This window comes from Caretta caretta, chromosome 3 (genome assembly GCF_965140235.1).
Source record: "Caretta caretta isolate rCarCar2 chromosome 3, rCarCar1.hap1, whole genome shotgun sequence".
NCBI classification, from domain to species: domain Eukaryota; kingdom Metazoa; phylum Chordata; order Testudines; family Cheloniidae; genus Caretta; species Caretta caretta.
Genome location: NC_134208.1, coordinates 201,098,750 through 201,115,369, shown reverse-complemented (window position 1 = coordinate 201,115,369; position 16,620 = coordinate 201,098,750). Strand labels below are relative to the sequence as shown.

The following is a 16,620-nucleotide window of genomic DNA, read 5'->3' as shown; positions in this document are numbered from 1 at the left end:
TACTCTGCTGCACATTAGTTAGTTTATTCTTGACTCTAAGAAGTTTTTATTAAAAATACTGCTTTTGGAGAGATGCACATTTTGTAAGTGAGAGCTATGCCTTCCTTTCCCCAAACAGTCAGGAGATCTTTATAGGAGATGTGTAGCACACTGTGAGAACAGAATGCCCTTACATTTATTACATCACTCTGTTTAATGTTTCAGGTGGCAATTTTCACATTACAGCCTACTTCATAAAGAGATGGGTCAATCTCCGTTGTGTGGTGGGGAAGCAGTATCGCGGTAAGCAGGCAGTTTCTTATTCCGTTACTTAACATTTAGCACAATTGGGAGAAGGGAGTAAATCATAAACACAGCGTTTCTATTAGAATTTTGATTCAGTTCATTAATTTCTGTTATTGTTGTGGGATTTTTTTTTAATCAAAAATATTTCCAAACAGTTGTTTGTGTGTTTTATTTAACTTTAAAGTTGCTTTCTGCCTGCTCCAGAATAATCAGCTCAGTCATACCAGATTTGATATTTGTGATGAGGCTTAGCATTTTACTGAGTCTCCACAGGGTGAATCGACCAGAGGTTGCACTCCGATGAGTCATATCATATCATTTATGGCATCAACTGTATGGTACAAGTGTATGCAAGCAAATGCTTTCATTGGGCCCACTGCTGTAAAACCCCTACATAGGTGATGTCATTGGGCCAGATATTTTTCTTCTTCATGTTTTTCCAAGCCAAGATGCTCTGTAAGGAAGTGATATCAATCCTGTTGCTTCAACAACAATAAAAAGGAACCATAACAATGACTGCCCTTTCAGTTGATCTTTTAAATTTAAAAGAAAAATAAAGTAAATCAACTAAGCGGCCTTAAAATCTTTTAACTGCTTGAATAACAATCTTAGAGTAATGTTTCTTACATTTTATAGGGTTTTATTTACCATGTTTATGGACATTTGTTAAGTCTCTTCTGTTTCAATTAACTACTAATTTTGTCTAACTTCATAGTGAGTGCAGAGATTAGAGTGTTGATTTTAAGTATTTCAGCAAAGTTGTACATTTTCATGGCTGTTTTGGAATATTAGATTATACTGTAATAATGTCTTTTACATCAAAACTGTATTTGTTTTGGATCTAAGCTTTATTGGAATTTTACAGGAAGTATTGTAGTCTAGTGACAGATTTGTTTTGTTAACCAGCAAGAGACTATCTGGCAAAATGTAACAGTTAAAACAGCCAAACTAAAATGTATTTGATCTACCAATACTATCAGAAAAAATTCTAAGGCCACGATCCTGTAACGAGCGCCACATGAATAGAGCCCCCTGCTCCCACACAGAGGTCGTTGAAAGACAGTGGCCAAAATTTGTTGTTGTTTCTTTGTCATTAATAATAATTTTTATTATTAATAAAAGCTGCTGCTGCACTCTAATAAGTATATTTCCTGAGCTAATAAACACTTCGGCCTCAGCAGTTCTTTTAGTCAGGATACATGTAATACCGCAATCAAAAAGAACACATTGATTATTATCTAAGTAGAATTCTGTATTTTAAAATTGAAACTCGTGTTGCATTGGTTCATTTTACAGTCAAAGCTGAAATAACACCCTGTCAGAATGCTTAATATCTGAGGGTAGGAGCAACCCTCCTGCATATGCATCTTTTCCTTCCTGTACAGAAAGTGGGGATTACTGCCCCCACGCCCCATCCCAGCACCACTCCTTATTTCCTCTGGAGCCTTTCTGCTTGGAGCTCTGCAGGGCTTGTGGGTGAGACCAGAAGAATAGGGATCTGACTACAAGCCACTGCACCAACCCACAGATCTAGTAGTAATTAATACAGCATTAACTCTTGTAAAGTTACCTTCATGGCTCCTGCTTAGCAGCCATAGGAGGACTTGGCAAATGGCTGCACAGAGCATGCTGTCAATGAAACAACACAGTCTTGTGGAGAAGCAGCCGTCCATGCAGATAGCTCCATATTCCTCCCCTGTTTGCTGCCCTTTGATGGGATGTTCTGAGGGAAACTGTGTGGTCAGCCTCATTGTTTTCCTGCCTATCTTACCTCTTCCCCCTCCCATAAGACAGGATGTTCTGGCCCATTGTTATAAAAGTCTGACAATTTCACATATAAATCCTAAATAAAAATATGCCATTTTAATGGATGTGGAAATAATTTTAGATTGCTAAAACAGAACACCCTCTCTGTCTCTCTCTCTCTCTCTCTCTAGTATTTTTGTTACTAAATTGAGTGATGCCTGATGTACTCTATTCTTATAAGTGGTTCAGAATTGTTGTTACTGGATCCTCTTCCCTCTAGTAATCTCAGATGATTAAGAAGTTTTGTTGTTATGTGTTTACTCTGGGAACTGTGTTTTAGGAGTAGGATATGTGAGATCGTGATGGTAAATGGTAATAAATCGTTTAAACACTTTAAAATCACCTTAGTCATAGTTTGAAAGATGTTTTCCATATGCCATGTTATGTCCAATTTTCATGCTATACATTATACTGATGTTATAAACATGACAAAATTTTTGAGATGAAAAGATGAATCATCAGACTAGCACAAAGGAAATCATGCTGAATGACTTGCCTGTGGGTTCCATGTGATACATTTGTCCGGGGCTCAGGTGGACTAATTTGCAGCCTAGTCTTTTCTCTGGAGAACTGAGCTTACTCTGCCCTATTGAGAAATGAATGATTTACTCCCCCACCCAAAAAAACCCCCAAAAAACAAAAACAAAACAAGTGAAGTGGGAGGAGAGAGTGGGGAATTGCAAAAAGTGAGGAGGGAGAAAAGAATTATTTGCATTTTAAAATGTCGGCTGCTTTGATTTACAAAATGTAGTACACGTATACGTTGCCCTTATTAAAAACTATATTATATACTGAAAGATACATGTAATCTTTTTGGGGTTTGTTGTTTTGCACAGAGCTGCGTGTATTTCCAGACAAATTTGTGGTTTGTGTCACTAGACTTGAATCTAATCCCAGTCTTTGGACAAGCAAAAATGGAGCACTGGTATGTATGGAGGAGTACTAGAATAGTCTGATTTATTGTTCAGTGGTGAGACATGTTTCTGTGTAGACTTAGTCATTCAAATGCTAATCTGATATTTTCTAGGGATGGAAAAGATCATCTAAACAATTGGGCCAAGATGTTCAAAATGGGAACCTAAAGTTAGTCTCCTAAATGCATATTTTGTCACCTAAGTGGTCTGATTATCAAATGGACTGAACACCCAGCACCTCCCACTGAAGATAGTAGGAATTGCTAGAAGCTCAGCACTTTGGAAAATCAGGCCACTTATTTAGAAACCTAACTTTAGGTGTCCATTTTTGACTACTTGGTCTTGAAACCTTTTGTGTTACCAAATATTAAGATTTATAAGGTCCACTGTATTATTTGTTTTGCATATTTTTTTGGCATCTCTGTTCTATAAGACAACTCATAAAGGTCAGCGGTGGCATTGCTGGAACAAAATATGCTCCCCTAATAAATTTATAGGGAAAAAGGTATTGCTCGGTAGTTCATTACCAGTAAAAATTATTACTTATATATTTCATCTAGAAGGCTCTATCAGGGTCAACAGCTTATGAATCTTATACTGCAGTTAACCACTGGTTGTCTCATGAGTGCTAACATTGACCCAGGTGGCCTGTTTTATAACAGGCAGTTTCTTTTGCACTGATGATGAATGTCATAAATACACATTAAGGTCTGTGCATGTATTGTTGGAGTGATTAATGGAAATATTAAATTTAAACATTAAATTTAATTGAAGTCCCTTTGTAACAGGAAAGTTTCTTTCTAACATCAGCTGCGAGGGCTTTGTTATCTTGGTCCCAAGATTGATAAACACCACAAAATAAGTAACCCAGCAAAAAAAGATGTTTAGGTTGCTCAAAAGAAAATCTAGTAAACTGCTTTTGAAAATATTTTTGTTGCCAACCTGAACAAAAAAACACTACTCTCACAACATGTGTTTTAAAAGCCACTCAGATTCCTTAAATTGGGACTATTTAACATGCATTTTGACTGGAAGAAAAACCCTGTGATTGGGAAGTGAATTATTATATTTTTCTTTTTAAAGTTTCTTGTAAAACTCTCTTTCCAATTTGAGAGAGTTAATTTCTCCAAAAAGCAACAAATAAGAATTCCCCTCCTTAGTTTCCCTTTCATATGATTCCTATTAGAAGAGGAAAGGCAAGTGAATAATGTACTCCTGTCAAGAATATTTTGATTGTTTCACATAAATATTACAATATTGATTTTAAATTGTGGTAACTTAAAACTTAAATTCATCTGTACAAATCCCTAATTATTTAAAAAGTGAACTTTACATTTCAAGGGCTTGTTCTATGGGGCTATTCATGTGAGTAAAGTTACTCAGGTGCCTAATTCTTTGCAGGATCAGACCCTAAATCAGAGAGCTCTCCCATCAACATAATAAAACCACCTCAATGAGCGGCGGTAGCTGTGTCAGTGGGATTTCAGATCCCTTTGTGCTGTTCTAGCAGCAGCGTCTGCTGCTACAGTCTGCCCCACTACGTATATGAAATCCTACAGCACGTGCTATCGTAGTACTAATGTGCTTGCTATGCAGTTTAACAGGAAGTATGCCTGGATTCTGTACTAGACTGCAGAAGCCTCCCCCCAGATTCTCTTCTATGGCATGTTCTGTGATTTAGGTGCTTATTATGACTCTATAGCTAAGATGTTCTGAATTGGGCTTAAAATAGGGCATACATTTCTCTACACATAGATGGTCTTGAAGTATAAAACATCATCCAGTGTTACTTTATATGCCCTTTGAATTTCGTATGTAGTATTTGGTTGGTTTTGTATAATAAATTTGCAATAGGAAGTGTTTGAAATTTGTCTCTGGGTTGTTCAGGGGTTCTCATGTTTTATTGTTGACATGCATCTTTAAAACCAATATTGTCAGGCAGCTGAACCTTGAGGAGATCTAATGCAACAGGTAGTTTTTGAAAACAAATCTTTAGGATTAAGGGTAGTTTTTCACTTTTAATCTTTATAACCGAGAGTTTATTCTTCAGTGACTGGTGCATTTCTTTTTCAGAGAAACTAACAAAGTTAAAAATGGCTACCATCTCCCATTATCCTCAGTGGGAAAGAGGCCATAGGTTTCCCTCATTTAAAATGGCTACCATTTCCTTATACCTGCTGCAGGAGGAAGTTTTTAGGTTGTACTTAGCAGAGATGGCCACTATCTCCTATTGTCCTATCGAGAGTGAAGCCATGTTGTCCTCAGGGAAGAGGTTCCCTTATGCTGTCATGGGGCAGAAATAAGAACTGTGAGGAGCAGGTGAATTTTCAGGCTTTTGGAATACAAGGGAAAGGGAGGGAAAGTATGTATTTGGGGGAAGAAAGTGGGGGAGGGGAATATGGAGGACAGGGAGGAAACCTGGGGTGTGTGGAGCAGGGAGAGAAATAAGGGCCGGTGTGTTGGAGTGGGTTCACTAAAGGAATTGCTGCATGAGAACAGAGTTAAGGTTATGGTGTATGGGCTCAGGTGTATGGTAATTTTAGTAGACATAAGGTGTGTGCCTTTGGGTTGGGCAATAGAGGATACTGTTCATGTGGATCGCATGCTAGGTGTTCATGTGTAATCTTTGAATAGCAGTGTCTGATGAGTTGTAGCCTGCACAGTGCATGTCCTTGTGTGCCCCTCACCCAAGGGCACATGCAACTGTCCCTCACTTCCCTCCAATGTGGGATCTCAGTATTGTTCTTACAAGTGTCACAGAGCCCCTTCTTTGAGTCTCCCTCTGAATGCTCTCACCTTGCTCTCAAGGTGGCCTTTCTGATCACCATTACATCAGCCAGAAGAGTCAGCAAACTCTAAGCTTTCAGGATCCCAACAAGGGGAAGTCAGGGCCAAGGGTCAAAGCAGGGGCAAACCTGAGGCTAGGAGTAGCTAAGGAGTTTGTAGTCAGTTCCAGGTCAGGGTTAGAGTCCAACTGAGGTTTCAGGGTCCGAGTCAGGAGATGAAGTCCAAAACAAGCCGAGGTCAAGCCAGGAGCTCAAGAGCATAGAACAGGAACAGTCATGGCAGCTACAAGAGATCCGCGCTGTTTCCTGGACACTTCCTGAAATGACCCTGGGGTTTATATAGGGCAGGGAGCCATTCAGAAGTGCTGCCTGTCAAACCCTTAAGGCGGAACTTCCCGTGGTCGGTGTCCACAGTGAATCATGGTAAGTGGAGCGCCGGTTGGTTACAGCTGCCACTTAGTGGCAGCCTGGAGATGTTAACTGTGCGATAGCTCTGCAGGCCTGGGTTCTAGACCTGAGAGGTCTTACACAAGCTCTTCCTGCTAACCCACCTTGCACAATATTCCACAGGGATAAGGTGGTGTTGAGTCTTCATCCCAAATTTTTCCCAAAATTGTGTCAGACTTCCATTTAAATCTGTTAATCTTCTCATTTTCTTTCCAAATACCCCATTCCTCTCCAGGGAAAAAGAAACCTCACAATTTGGATGTTTCTAGTGCCTTGTTGTATTAATAGAACGAAGCCCTTTAGGCAGGCTCCTCTTCTCTTTGTTTCCATAAGTAGCTCTTTTAAGGGGCGGGCCATTTCTTCCCAGAGAATATGTCACTGGATTACCCCATGTTATTTCAATCTGTTTATCATATGGCTGGCACGCCTCTCCCTCCAAACGTCAGAAGCACAGGATGCCTCCTCTGCAGTTTTTAGAACGTCCTCATATCTGAGATCTGCAAGGCAGCAATATGGTGTAATTCCCTTACTTTTGTTAAATACCATGCCCTTGACTTGGCTACAAGATCAGGTGCCAGATTTGATAGGATTGCGTTACAATCACTATTAGAGCTGGTCACAAAATTTTCATCTAAATGGTTTTCTGACCAAAAAAAAAAATATGCTTTTTTTTGCAAAAGCAGAATTTTCCATGAAAGAACTTCACTTTTGCTGAAAGATTTTGATTTTCTGTTGGGAAAATTGAAATGAGGGCTCCCTGGCTGCCTGCTTGGAAGCGTCTTGTCAATTTCACTTTCAACAAATTTTCTGGAGACAGAGAGCAGGAACACTCAACCTCCCCTGCAGCTCTGGGAGCTGGAGAGGTGCAGCTACCGGACCCAGAGAGGCACAGAGCCCAGCTTCTCTTCCTCCACACCTTCCACTAGCTCTGGGAGCTGGTGAGAGAGAGAGAGCTCCACTTTGTAGACTGCCCAGTGACCAGGCAACCCCGGGCTTCCATAGTCTGTGGCTCTGGGCCAGCCTTGTCATGCCAGGGATTCCAGGATCCCTGCCATGGAGTTGGGAGCTTGATAGACTTGGGAGCCCTGACTCTAACCAGAGCTTAGATCCTGACTTCATGGCAGGGAGCCTGGAAACCTGAGAATCTCAGCTCTAGCCACAGCTTCCAAGCTCCCTGTTGTGGACCCAGGAGCTTGAGTGTCTTGGGATCAGCTCCCAGGGTCTGTAGCTCTGGGGCAGCCCTTCCAGGTGGACTACTCAGAGTCAAGGGACCCCAAACTTCCAGACTTCTGGGCTAGCTTGCATCCCAGGGAGCCAGATGGCCTGTGTGTATGGAGGCCCTAGGGTTCCTGGCCCAAGGCAGTCCTCATGGTGGGGCTATCCCTGACCTGAAGAATTTGAGAGCTTTAGTAGCTGCAGAGTGAAACTGATACTTCTTCTCCGAATGATGTCCCTTTCAGTGCTCCACTTCAGGTGTCGGTGTGTCCCGGTGATGTCAATCAGAGATTTATGGCACCAGCGTCCATGTGGGTCATGCATATGCAGCAGGCATCTCATGGTACCACGTCTAGCATGCGCATGACCCAAGTCCTCCAGTTCCTTCTCAACCATCCTCGGTTGAAGATGGAGCTCTGGGGCAGTGTTCGTACTCTCGCCAAACCTTTAAAAAAGATAGCAGTTTAAATAGTCTTTTAAAAGTTATAGTTAATGTTACTTCCCCTGTTTACCCTCCCCGCACTGGGGATCAGTTAAGCGTCAGAGATGCCTGGCACCCCAGGCTTTAAGCGATGCGGCTTTTGCCAGGAAGCAATGCCCATTTCAGATGGACACTTTTTGTGTGTCCGATGTCATGCGGAGATGCATATCCTGCAAAAATGCACCCACTGCAGTAATCTGAAAGCGAGAGCCCAGCGTGACTGAGATCTCCACTTGAAAATTATACTGATGGAGAAATCTCTCCAACCAGAGCCAGACCAATGGACCTCCTTTCCGGGTACTCCCTCTGCAGGGACAGGAGACATGCCTTCCTCTAAAGGACTGTAGAAGAGGGCGCAGACGTGTCCTCAGAGAGCACCACAGAAACATAAGTGGTCTCCTGCCAGGTCACTACCCCCGGTACCAACATATGTTCAGGTGAGCACCTATGATACTCTGGGCACCTCTGGCACTACCGAGTCCCAAGCAAAGCAGACAGAGTCGAGGCACAGATGGCAACATGCCTCCTCCATGGTACTGAATTCACCCAAAAGGGACCCGGTGCTGAGTGTCTCCTCAGGCACCATGCCTCCGCCCTCAGCACCAACATCATAGTTGGCACTGGTTGAAAAAACCATGTCGGCACCAACCGCACCCACTAAATTCTTCACCAGGCAGTTTTGGTCGAGGGTTTGGACAACCTCCTTCACCAGGCAGCGCTGTCACCTGATCTGTCCCCATGCTTTTGACACCACCTTCGCCCATTCTGCCACATCTGGAAGTCAATAATAATGGACCAGTGGGTGTTAGAGATCATACGATCAGGATATACCATCCCCGTTACCTCCCGACCACCTACCCTACCCCCCTCTCCGTCCCTCTTCAGGGACCCTTCTCATGAGCACCTGATACAACAAGAAATCGATCATCTTTTACAACTAGGTGCCATGGAACAAGTACCTTCGCAATATATGGGGAAGGGGTTCTACTCCCACTTCTTCTTGACACAGAAGAAGAATGGGGGATGGAGACCTATTTTGGATCTTAGGAAACTCAACATGTTCGTATGCACTCCAAAGTTCAAAACAGCACGATACTTCCAGTGCTGCAAAAGGGGGACTGGTTTTCACCCCTCAACCTCCAAGATGCTTATTTTCATATTACTATACACCCCACTCACAGGAAATTTCTGCCTTTAACAGTAGGACACAAATGCTTCCAGTACAGAGTACTACCGTTCGGCCTATCCACTGCACCAAGAGTTTTCTCCAAAACCCTAGTGGTAGTAACGGCACATCTGCGCAAACAGGGAATAACGATTTTCCCTTACCTGGACGATTGCCTTCTCAAAGGCCCAACTTAACAAGAAGCATTGGACTCAGTCCAGACAATGATCACATATTCAGGGATCTAGGACTACAGATAAATGAATGAAAATCCACTCTAATCCCTGTCCAGCAACTGGACTTTATCAGGGCACATCTCGATGCCGTAGAAGCCAAGGCATCCCTGCCCCTGAATGTGTTCACAACTCTGACAAACCTTATCTCAGAGGTAAGAGTCAGCCCCCAAATACCAGCTCATACTGTCTTGCAACTGCTAGGGCACATGGCAGCCACAGCATTCATGGTACGACACACAAGACTACATATGCACTGTCTACAGGACTGGCTGAGCTTGGAGTACATACCGAGTCTTCACAAACCATACTGTACCACCCTGTGTCCTGGATTCTCTACACTGGTGGACAAGATCAGAAAATGTATGCATGGGCATCCCTTTTCAACAGGAACCCCCATCAATCGTTATCACAACAGGCACCTCGCTGATAGGCTGGGGCGCCCATATGCACCTGCGCATGGTTCAAGGCAAATGGTCTCCTGCAGAGACTCAGTTACACATCAATCTATTAGAACTATGTGTGGTCCGCAATGCCTGCAGACACTTCCTACCGCACTTAAAGAACGAATTCATTCGCATCATGACTGACAACATTGCATGTATGTTTTTCATCATTTGACAAGGGGGTGCTCGATCTCACTTGCTGTACACTGAAGACATGAAACTGTGGAACTGGTATATACACCACAACATAAACATTTCAGCCTCCTACCTTCCTGGCTGTCAGAACACAACGGCGGACACGCTAAGCAGGTACTTCTCTTGAGACCAGGAATGGGAAATGAATAGGAGAGTTTTGCTCCCCATTTTCCACCGGTGGAGCACTCCCCCAATCGACTTGTTCACATCCCCAACGAACAGCAAATGCGCAATGTTCTGCTTGAGAGTGGGGATGGGACCTCGGTCACTCGGGTTCGCCTTTCTCATCACATGGGTTGCATAACTCATGTACGCTTTCCCACTGATTCCAATGATATCGCATATGGTACACAAAATTTGAACAGACAAGGCCAAGGTTATCCTCATAGTACCAACATGGCCCAAAAAAGCATTTTCCCCTTACCTGATGTGCATGTTGATATGCGCTCCTCAAACTGTTCCTTATCGTCTAGACCTGCTGTCTCAGAATAACGGTCATACTCTTCACCTGAATCTGGAGAAACTCCACCTACAAGTGTGGTTCCTACATGGTTCCATCCTGGCGAACTAGTCAGCTTGGAACAAGTTAAACATGTGTTACTAAACAGCAGGAAAGTGACCAGGAGGAATACTTACTTTCAAAAATGGAAGAGATTCTCCTCCTGGTGTCCCGTAAAACACTTGACGGCCTCCACAGCACCACTACCATTAGTGTTGGAATACCTAATGGAGCTGAAATAATTGGGTTTAGCAACAAGCTCGATCAAAGTCCATTTTGCAGGCATTACTGCGTTCCAGCATGAGATTGACGGGAACTTGATTTTCATGCACCCAATTACTAAATGCTTCCTCACAGGTCTCCAGAACATTTATCCAGAAGTTTGCCAACCTACCCCTGCTTAGGACCTCAATCTGGTGTTGAAATGCCTCATCAGACCACCATTCGAAGCCTTAGCCGCCAATTAGTTCCCTGCTGCATTTATTCATGAAAGTGGCCTTTCTGGTCACCATTACTTCTGCCAGACAGGTGAGTGAGATCGGGGCGCTCATGGCTGATCCTCCCTACACAATATTCTTCAAAGACAAAGTCCTGCTACATCCGCACACAAAATTTCTACCGAAAGTAACATCAACCTTTCATATGAACAAACCAATCCATCTGTTCTGTTTGTTCCCTCTGAAGCACCTGGCATGAGCCACTGTCAGGGCTGAATGGACCATTGGTCTGACCCAGTATGGCCATTCTTATGGTCCCAAAAGATATAGTATACAGTTGCTATATCTGTCACAGAAAATATATTGGTTAAATCAGTAATTTAAAAATTGCATTATAAAACACTAGATGAAAAATTATGATAGATACAAACCATCATGGATTCTACAAAGATTGTGCCACTTGAATCAACCAGAATTCTTGAAGTTGTCAATGACAGAACAGATATAGGAAAATTGCTTTTTTTTTTTTTTAGAGTCAGCCCCCAAGCTTTTGACAAAGTCCCTTGCAAGAAACTGTTAAAAAAACTAAGTCGTCGCACACTAAAAGATGTAGTTTTCCTATGGTTTGGAAATTGGCTGGTCCATTTTCAGCATGGCAAAGGGTAACAATTGTGTACCCCAAGCATCCATACAAGGAATGCTGATGTTTAGTATATTAATTATCTGGAGAAGTGGATGAGCAGTGACATGGCATGATTTGCATATTACACACAATTATTTACCATTCCCAAGACAAGACAAGATAAGACTGTGGAGAACTTCAGAGAGACCTAGCAGAGCTGCATAGATGGGCAGCATGATGACAGATTAAATTCATTGTTGCCAAATTCAAAGTAATAGGGTTCTGTGTTAACTGTAACAAAAAGGGCCTGGGTGTCATAGATAATTCAATGTATTCTGTTCAGTAATTTCAGTCGTCAAAATGCAAGCAAAATGTTAGATGCATACAGAATTAAATAGAAAATACTGAACATATCATAATGCCAATATATAACTCAGTAGCATCCACCCATTGGAGTACGGTATGCAGCTTGGGTCATGCAAGCCCCAGCAAGATATAGCAGAAATAGAAGGGGTCCAGTGGCTGGCAATACAAAAGATTAGGTACATGAAAAGACTTCCTTTTGACATGGTGTTGAAATAATAGGGACGCATTCCTGCAATCCTTTACTGAGGTGAGTAATCCTTTCTCATGGGTACTTCATTTGACTTAAATCTAACTACTTGCTTAAGGGCTGTGCATCTGTGAAAAGTTTTGTGGGATCATATAACTCTTTTTCAATACCTAAATAACTTTACATTTTAATGGAACATTCATGACTGCATTCTTGCTGTCCCAAGGGCCTCCAGCAGATAACCAGCAGGATTGTTTTGTAGAGCAAACCATCCTCTTACCTTCAGCAGAAAACTCCATAGCAGTTAATAAGAAATAAATTCTATATCTTGACTTCAAAATAAACTGAAATAAATATAGTATAAAGAGACCAAATGTCATGAAGGGATTTTGGGCAGTCTCTAATTTCTACAGTTCATTGCTATCACTTACATTCAGCCCTTACACAAACACACTGCTGTCAGACTTTGCTCACCACTATCTCTACCCTTCCCCATTCTTCTGTTCACATGTGGTTTTCAAACTGTGGATCACGATCCAGTACTGGGTCGCGGAATGTAAGGCACTGGGTCATGGTCATCACCACTGACAGAGCCGTTAAAAGTCCTGTTGGCGGTGCTGCCTGGCTAAGGCAGACTAGTCCCTACCTGTTCTGACACTGCCCTGCGCCACGGGGCTCCACATGCTGCACCCCCCACCGACCACCAGCTCTGTACTCCTATTGGCCAGTTCCCAGCCAATGGGAGCTGGGCGGGCGGTGCCTGCAGGCAAGAGCTGCACGGAGCTGCTTGCGTACCTCCACCTAGGAGCCGGACCTGCTGCTGGCCACTTCCAGGGCGCAGTGCGGTCTGCGGTGCCAGGACAGGCAGAAAGCCTGCCTTAGCACCCCGCCGCACCACTGACTGGGAGCCGCCTGAGGTAAGCCCGCACCCCAACCCCCTGCCCCAGCCCTGTACCCCATCCTGCACCCCAAACCCCTCATCCCCAGCCCCACCCTAGAGGCCTGTACCCCCAGCCCAGAGCCCTGACCCACTCCCACACCCCATTTCTCTGCCCCAGCCCTGAGCCACCCCTCCAACCCAGAGCCCCCTCCTGTATCCCAAGCCCCTCATCCCCAGCCCCACCCCAGAGCCTGCACCCCCAGCCCAGATCCCTGACCCACTCCCGCTCTCCAACCCTCTGCCCCAGCCCAGAGCCCCTCCCACACGCCAACCCCCCTCATCCCCAGCTCTGCTGGGCTGGAGGCTTCAACAATTTTCTGGGTCGCCAGAAAAGAAGTTTGAAAACCACTGGAATAGATAATGGTTATAAACTGACAGAGATTGAGTTTGAGGATATCTATTAAATTAGTGAGAGCTCTACTACTTTTCACTTTATTTCTTCCCCAATTTATATAATCTAATCCATACTAAAATAAAATGAAAAAGAATCTAAAAGTAAAAAGTCTGTCCTTGGTAGTAATATTTCCAGAGCTTGATTGTGCCATTATGATACCAGGCTAAGACCTGCTGGTACTGCCTGTTTTATATGCCTTGCCTAGATATAAGTGGCAAGATCAAGGATATTATTGTTAACCTTTCTAAGGTCTCCTACAGTCATTTCACATGGTATCATAGTTATATAAACAATGCCGTTCTTTTACCTGTTGGTGTATTGTTTTTTTCTAAGTTTAAGTCTTATCCTTTTATACTAAAAGCTTATTTTTCCTGGCAAAACCAGATTTTTTTTTTTTATAAATGAAACACAGTACTGTGTAACTCATGTTCTTTAATCAATAGTTTGTTCTGTTGTTACCCAGCATATAAATCCAGAGCAAAGGGAGTAACTGTTGTCTATATAGAAAAATGAACATAAAGGATATCTAACTGTTTACACTATATGTAGTGGATGCTTCAGTGGATGATTTAGTTGGGGATTGGTCCTGCTTTGAGCAGGGGCTTGGACTAGATGACCTCCTGAGGTCCCTTCCAACCCTGATATTCTATGATTCTATAACATTTAGACTTATCAGACAGGTGAGAGTACCCTATTTTCAGCTGACTCAAAGCTACAATACAGGATTGCATTACTTTTTCAGGAATCCATGTAACATTTTGCTGTTAGTCAAGAAGTTCCTTTGTCTTGAAATGTGTAATAAAATAACTGATTTTTTGCTTTTATTTTATAAAAAGTCATTTAGAGGAGAACTTTTACAAAGTCCTTTTGCATACCTTTTGGAGGGAGGAAACTTACAATTGAGGGAAAATTGGTTGATGGTACAGGTGTCAGAAAAATACTGCTCTTTTATTAATACAAAAAAATCGGGTCTAGGTATGTTTTAAATCTGCCTTAAATTTCATTAAGAGAAGTTCTCAGATTGACTGAAAAACAACTGCCTTTTTCTCCGTTCTCTTATCATTGGACACACTCACCACGAAGATACTATCTGTGAATTCATAGTTCTGAGTCTTGTGGCATCAGCATATGAAATCAGGAGTGTTTTATAGTTCAATCAGTTAACACTGATTAAATATTAATTAACATTTTTGCCTTCAAGCAAACATGTAAAATGTGTATCGCATGTGTCTTAAAGCACATCAATATCACATTTGTTTTAGCCACCTTTTCTTCTGCGGCATTAGGAGTGTCTGTACTTGATCATTTCTGTGTTCTGAGTTTCAAGTTGTTAAACTAATTATTAGTGTTACAATATTGTAATTTTTGATACTATATAGTCACTTTATTTTAATTAAGTTTCATTGGGAGTTTTTCCTATTTATCGGTTGCCCAGCTCCATGCCACTTTAAGTAACTCCAGAATCAATAACAATTAGTCTGAAATATACTGCAAAATTTCCTAAACTTGTATTAGAAAAGTTCTGGGTTCCTAATCATTCCGTTCTTTGCTAGGGAGCACCAAATTCTGATGATCACACTCTTCTTTGTTTTTAATATCAGGGGTTTTTAGAGTTCTGTCTAATGTTGAAACTCTTGAAACATGGTGTATACCTGTGTGGACTGTTTGATACCTGTGTGGACTGTTCTCATGTCAAAATATCCATCTCCCTTTTGGTGTCAATAAGAGAGTTTCTAGGACATAAGAAAGTGATTATCATGAATAATACCATAAATGGGCTATTTTCTACTGAATAGCCATGACAGAATAATTTATAGATTAATTTTTTTAAGTGACCAGTGTGTTTAAGAGACTCAGATTTTGGTACCCAGCTTGAGATATCTTATAGGGCATGGTATTCAGAGGCAGGTATTCAGCAGCCCTGAAAACAAGCCCCCTTTGGAATGTCCGGTGTTGCTGACTCTCACAATTTTATTGTGAGTCTCACCACATTTCATGTTTTTCATAAAGCACCATCCCTTGAACTCAACTCTATTCTGAGAGAACCTCGCTTTCTCTCAAAAGGAAAGTAAATTTCCTAAAAGGTACCTAAATTCACCAGTCATTTTTTTGAAAATGTGAGTCTTATGTTTCTGAAAAGAGCTTTACTGGGATGGGCCTAATCTTGCCCTAGACAGTACAAAACAACATAGGAAGTTTGGCAAGTAAAGTATTCAGTTATGGAGACAAGTGAGGGTGGATTTTGATACTTGGTAGTGAAGACTTCTCAGATGGCTTCCAGAAGTTGTGCATAGCTTCCTGTGTCTTGCATCGTGCAGGTCAATAGGCCTACCTACCCTAGAAGAGAAACTGTCCAAGGCCCATGCTTAACAGCAACAATTTTTTGAGTTCATCAGGTTGTTAATCCAATTTCAGTCTGGCCAAAAGGTTGTATTATCAAATCCCTCAACATTTCCTAAACATTTGCAATCCGAACTGGGAAACAGTTCCCATTGGCAAGAGTTAGGGGATGTGATCCTTTTAGAATGTTTAGCAGCGCATCAGTGGCCTGGAGATTAGGACCATCCAGACTTTTTAAAACTTGGCATAAAACAAAATTGTGTAACTTCAGCCAAGGAATGGTGTAGCTTCAAATTAGCCAGCAAGTAGAAAGAATGTTACTCCTTTGGTACTTGAAAGCCCTCGAGATTTGGTGTCCGGTGAAAGCTTCCTGTCTGTTACTTGTCTTTCAGGGAAGAAAGCTTATGTGCACCTGCTTAGGGTATGCTGGACTCTCATAAATAGAATCCAGGGCACAAGAGCGTCCCTATACTGGGGGAAATGGGATATGGAGACATGAAAATGATACATTTTGTGAGGGCCTCTCTCAGGGTAGGGAGAAAAGAACAGCAGGACAGGGGCAGTGTCCCACACTTTCTTCATGAATAGGGCGTTCAGTTGCCCTAACTTGTGGATCTTGGGATCGGCCAGAGGCTAGGACCATCTTGCAGTCAGAGGCCACAAACCTGTTGAGGCTCTTTGACTGGCTGGGAGCTGCCTGTTTTGAGCTACAATTCTACACTGCTCTCACCTAGAACTTTCAATCTCCTGATAAGTCAAGCTTGGACCATCTTTGAGAGCTTATACCTGGTCTGGGATATTCTCCATCTGGCACGTAGGGATGGTCCGTCACTCACCCTTTTATCCCTTGACTAGGAGGAGG

The 16,620-nt window shown here is 42.4% G+C and overlaps 1 protein-coding gene across 7 annotated transcripts in view; it reads left to right on the top strand.

The window, feature by feature from the left end:
- SLX4IP (SLX4 interacting protein) overlaps positions 1-16,620 on the top strand; it is a 124,603-nt gene that overhangs the window by 93,333 nt on the left and 14,650 nt on the right. For all 7 annotated transcript variants that reach the window (XM_048842589.2, XM_048842594.2, XM_048842590.2 and 4 more), the window contains 2 exons: positions 205-282; positions 2,928-3,016. In XM_048842589.2, the coding sequence (XP_048698546.2) occupies positions 205-282; positions 2,928-3,016 (167 nt within the window). The remainder of the gene's footprint in view (positions 1-204; positions 283-2,927; positions 3,017-16,620) is intronic.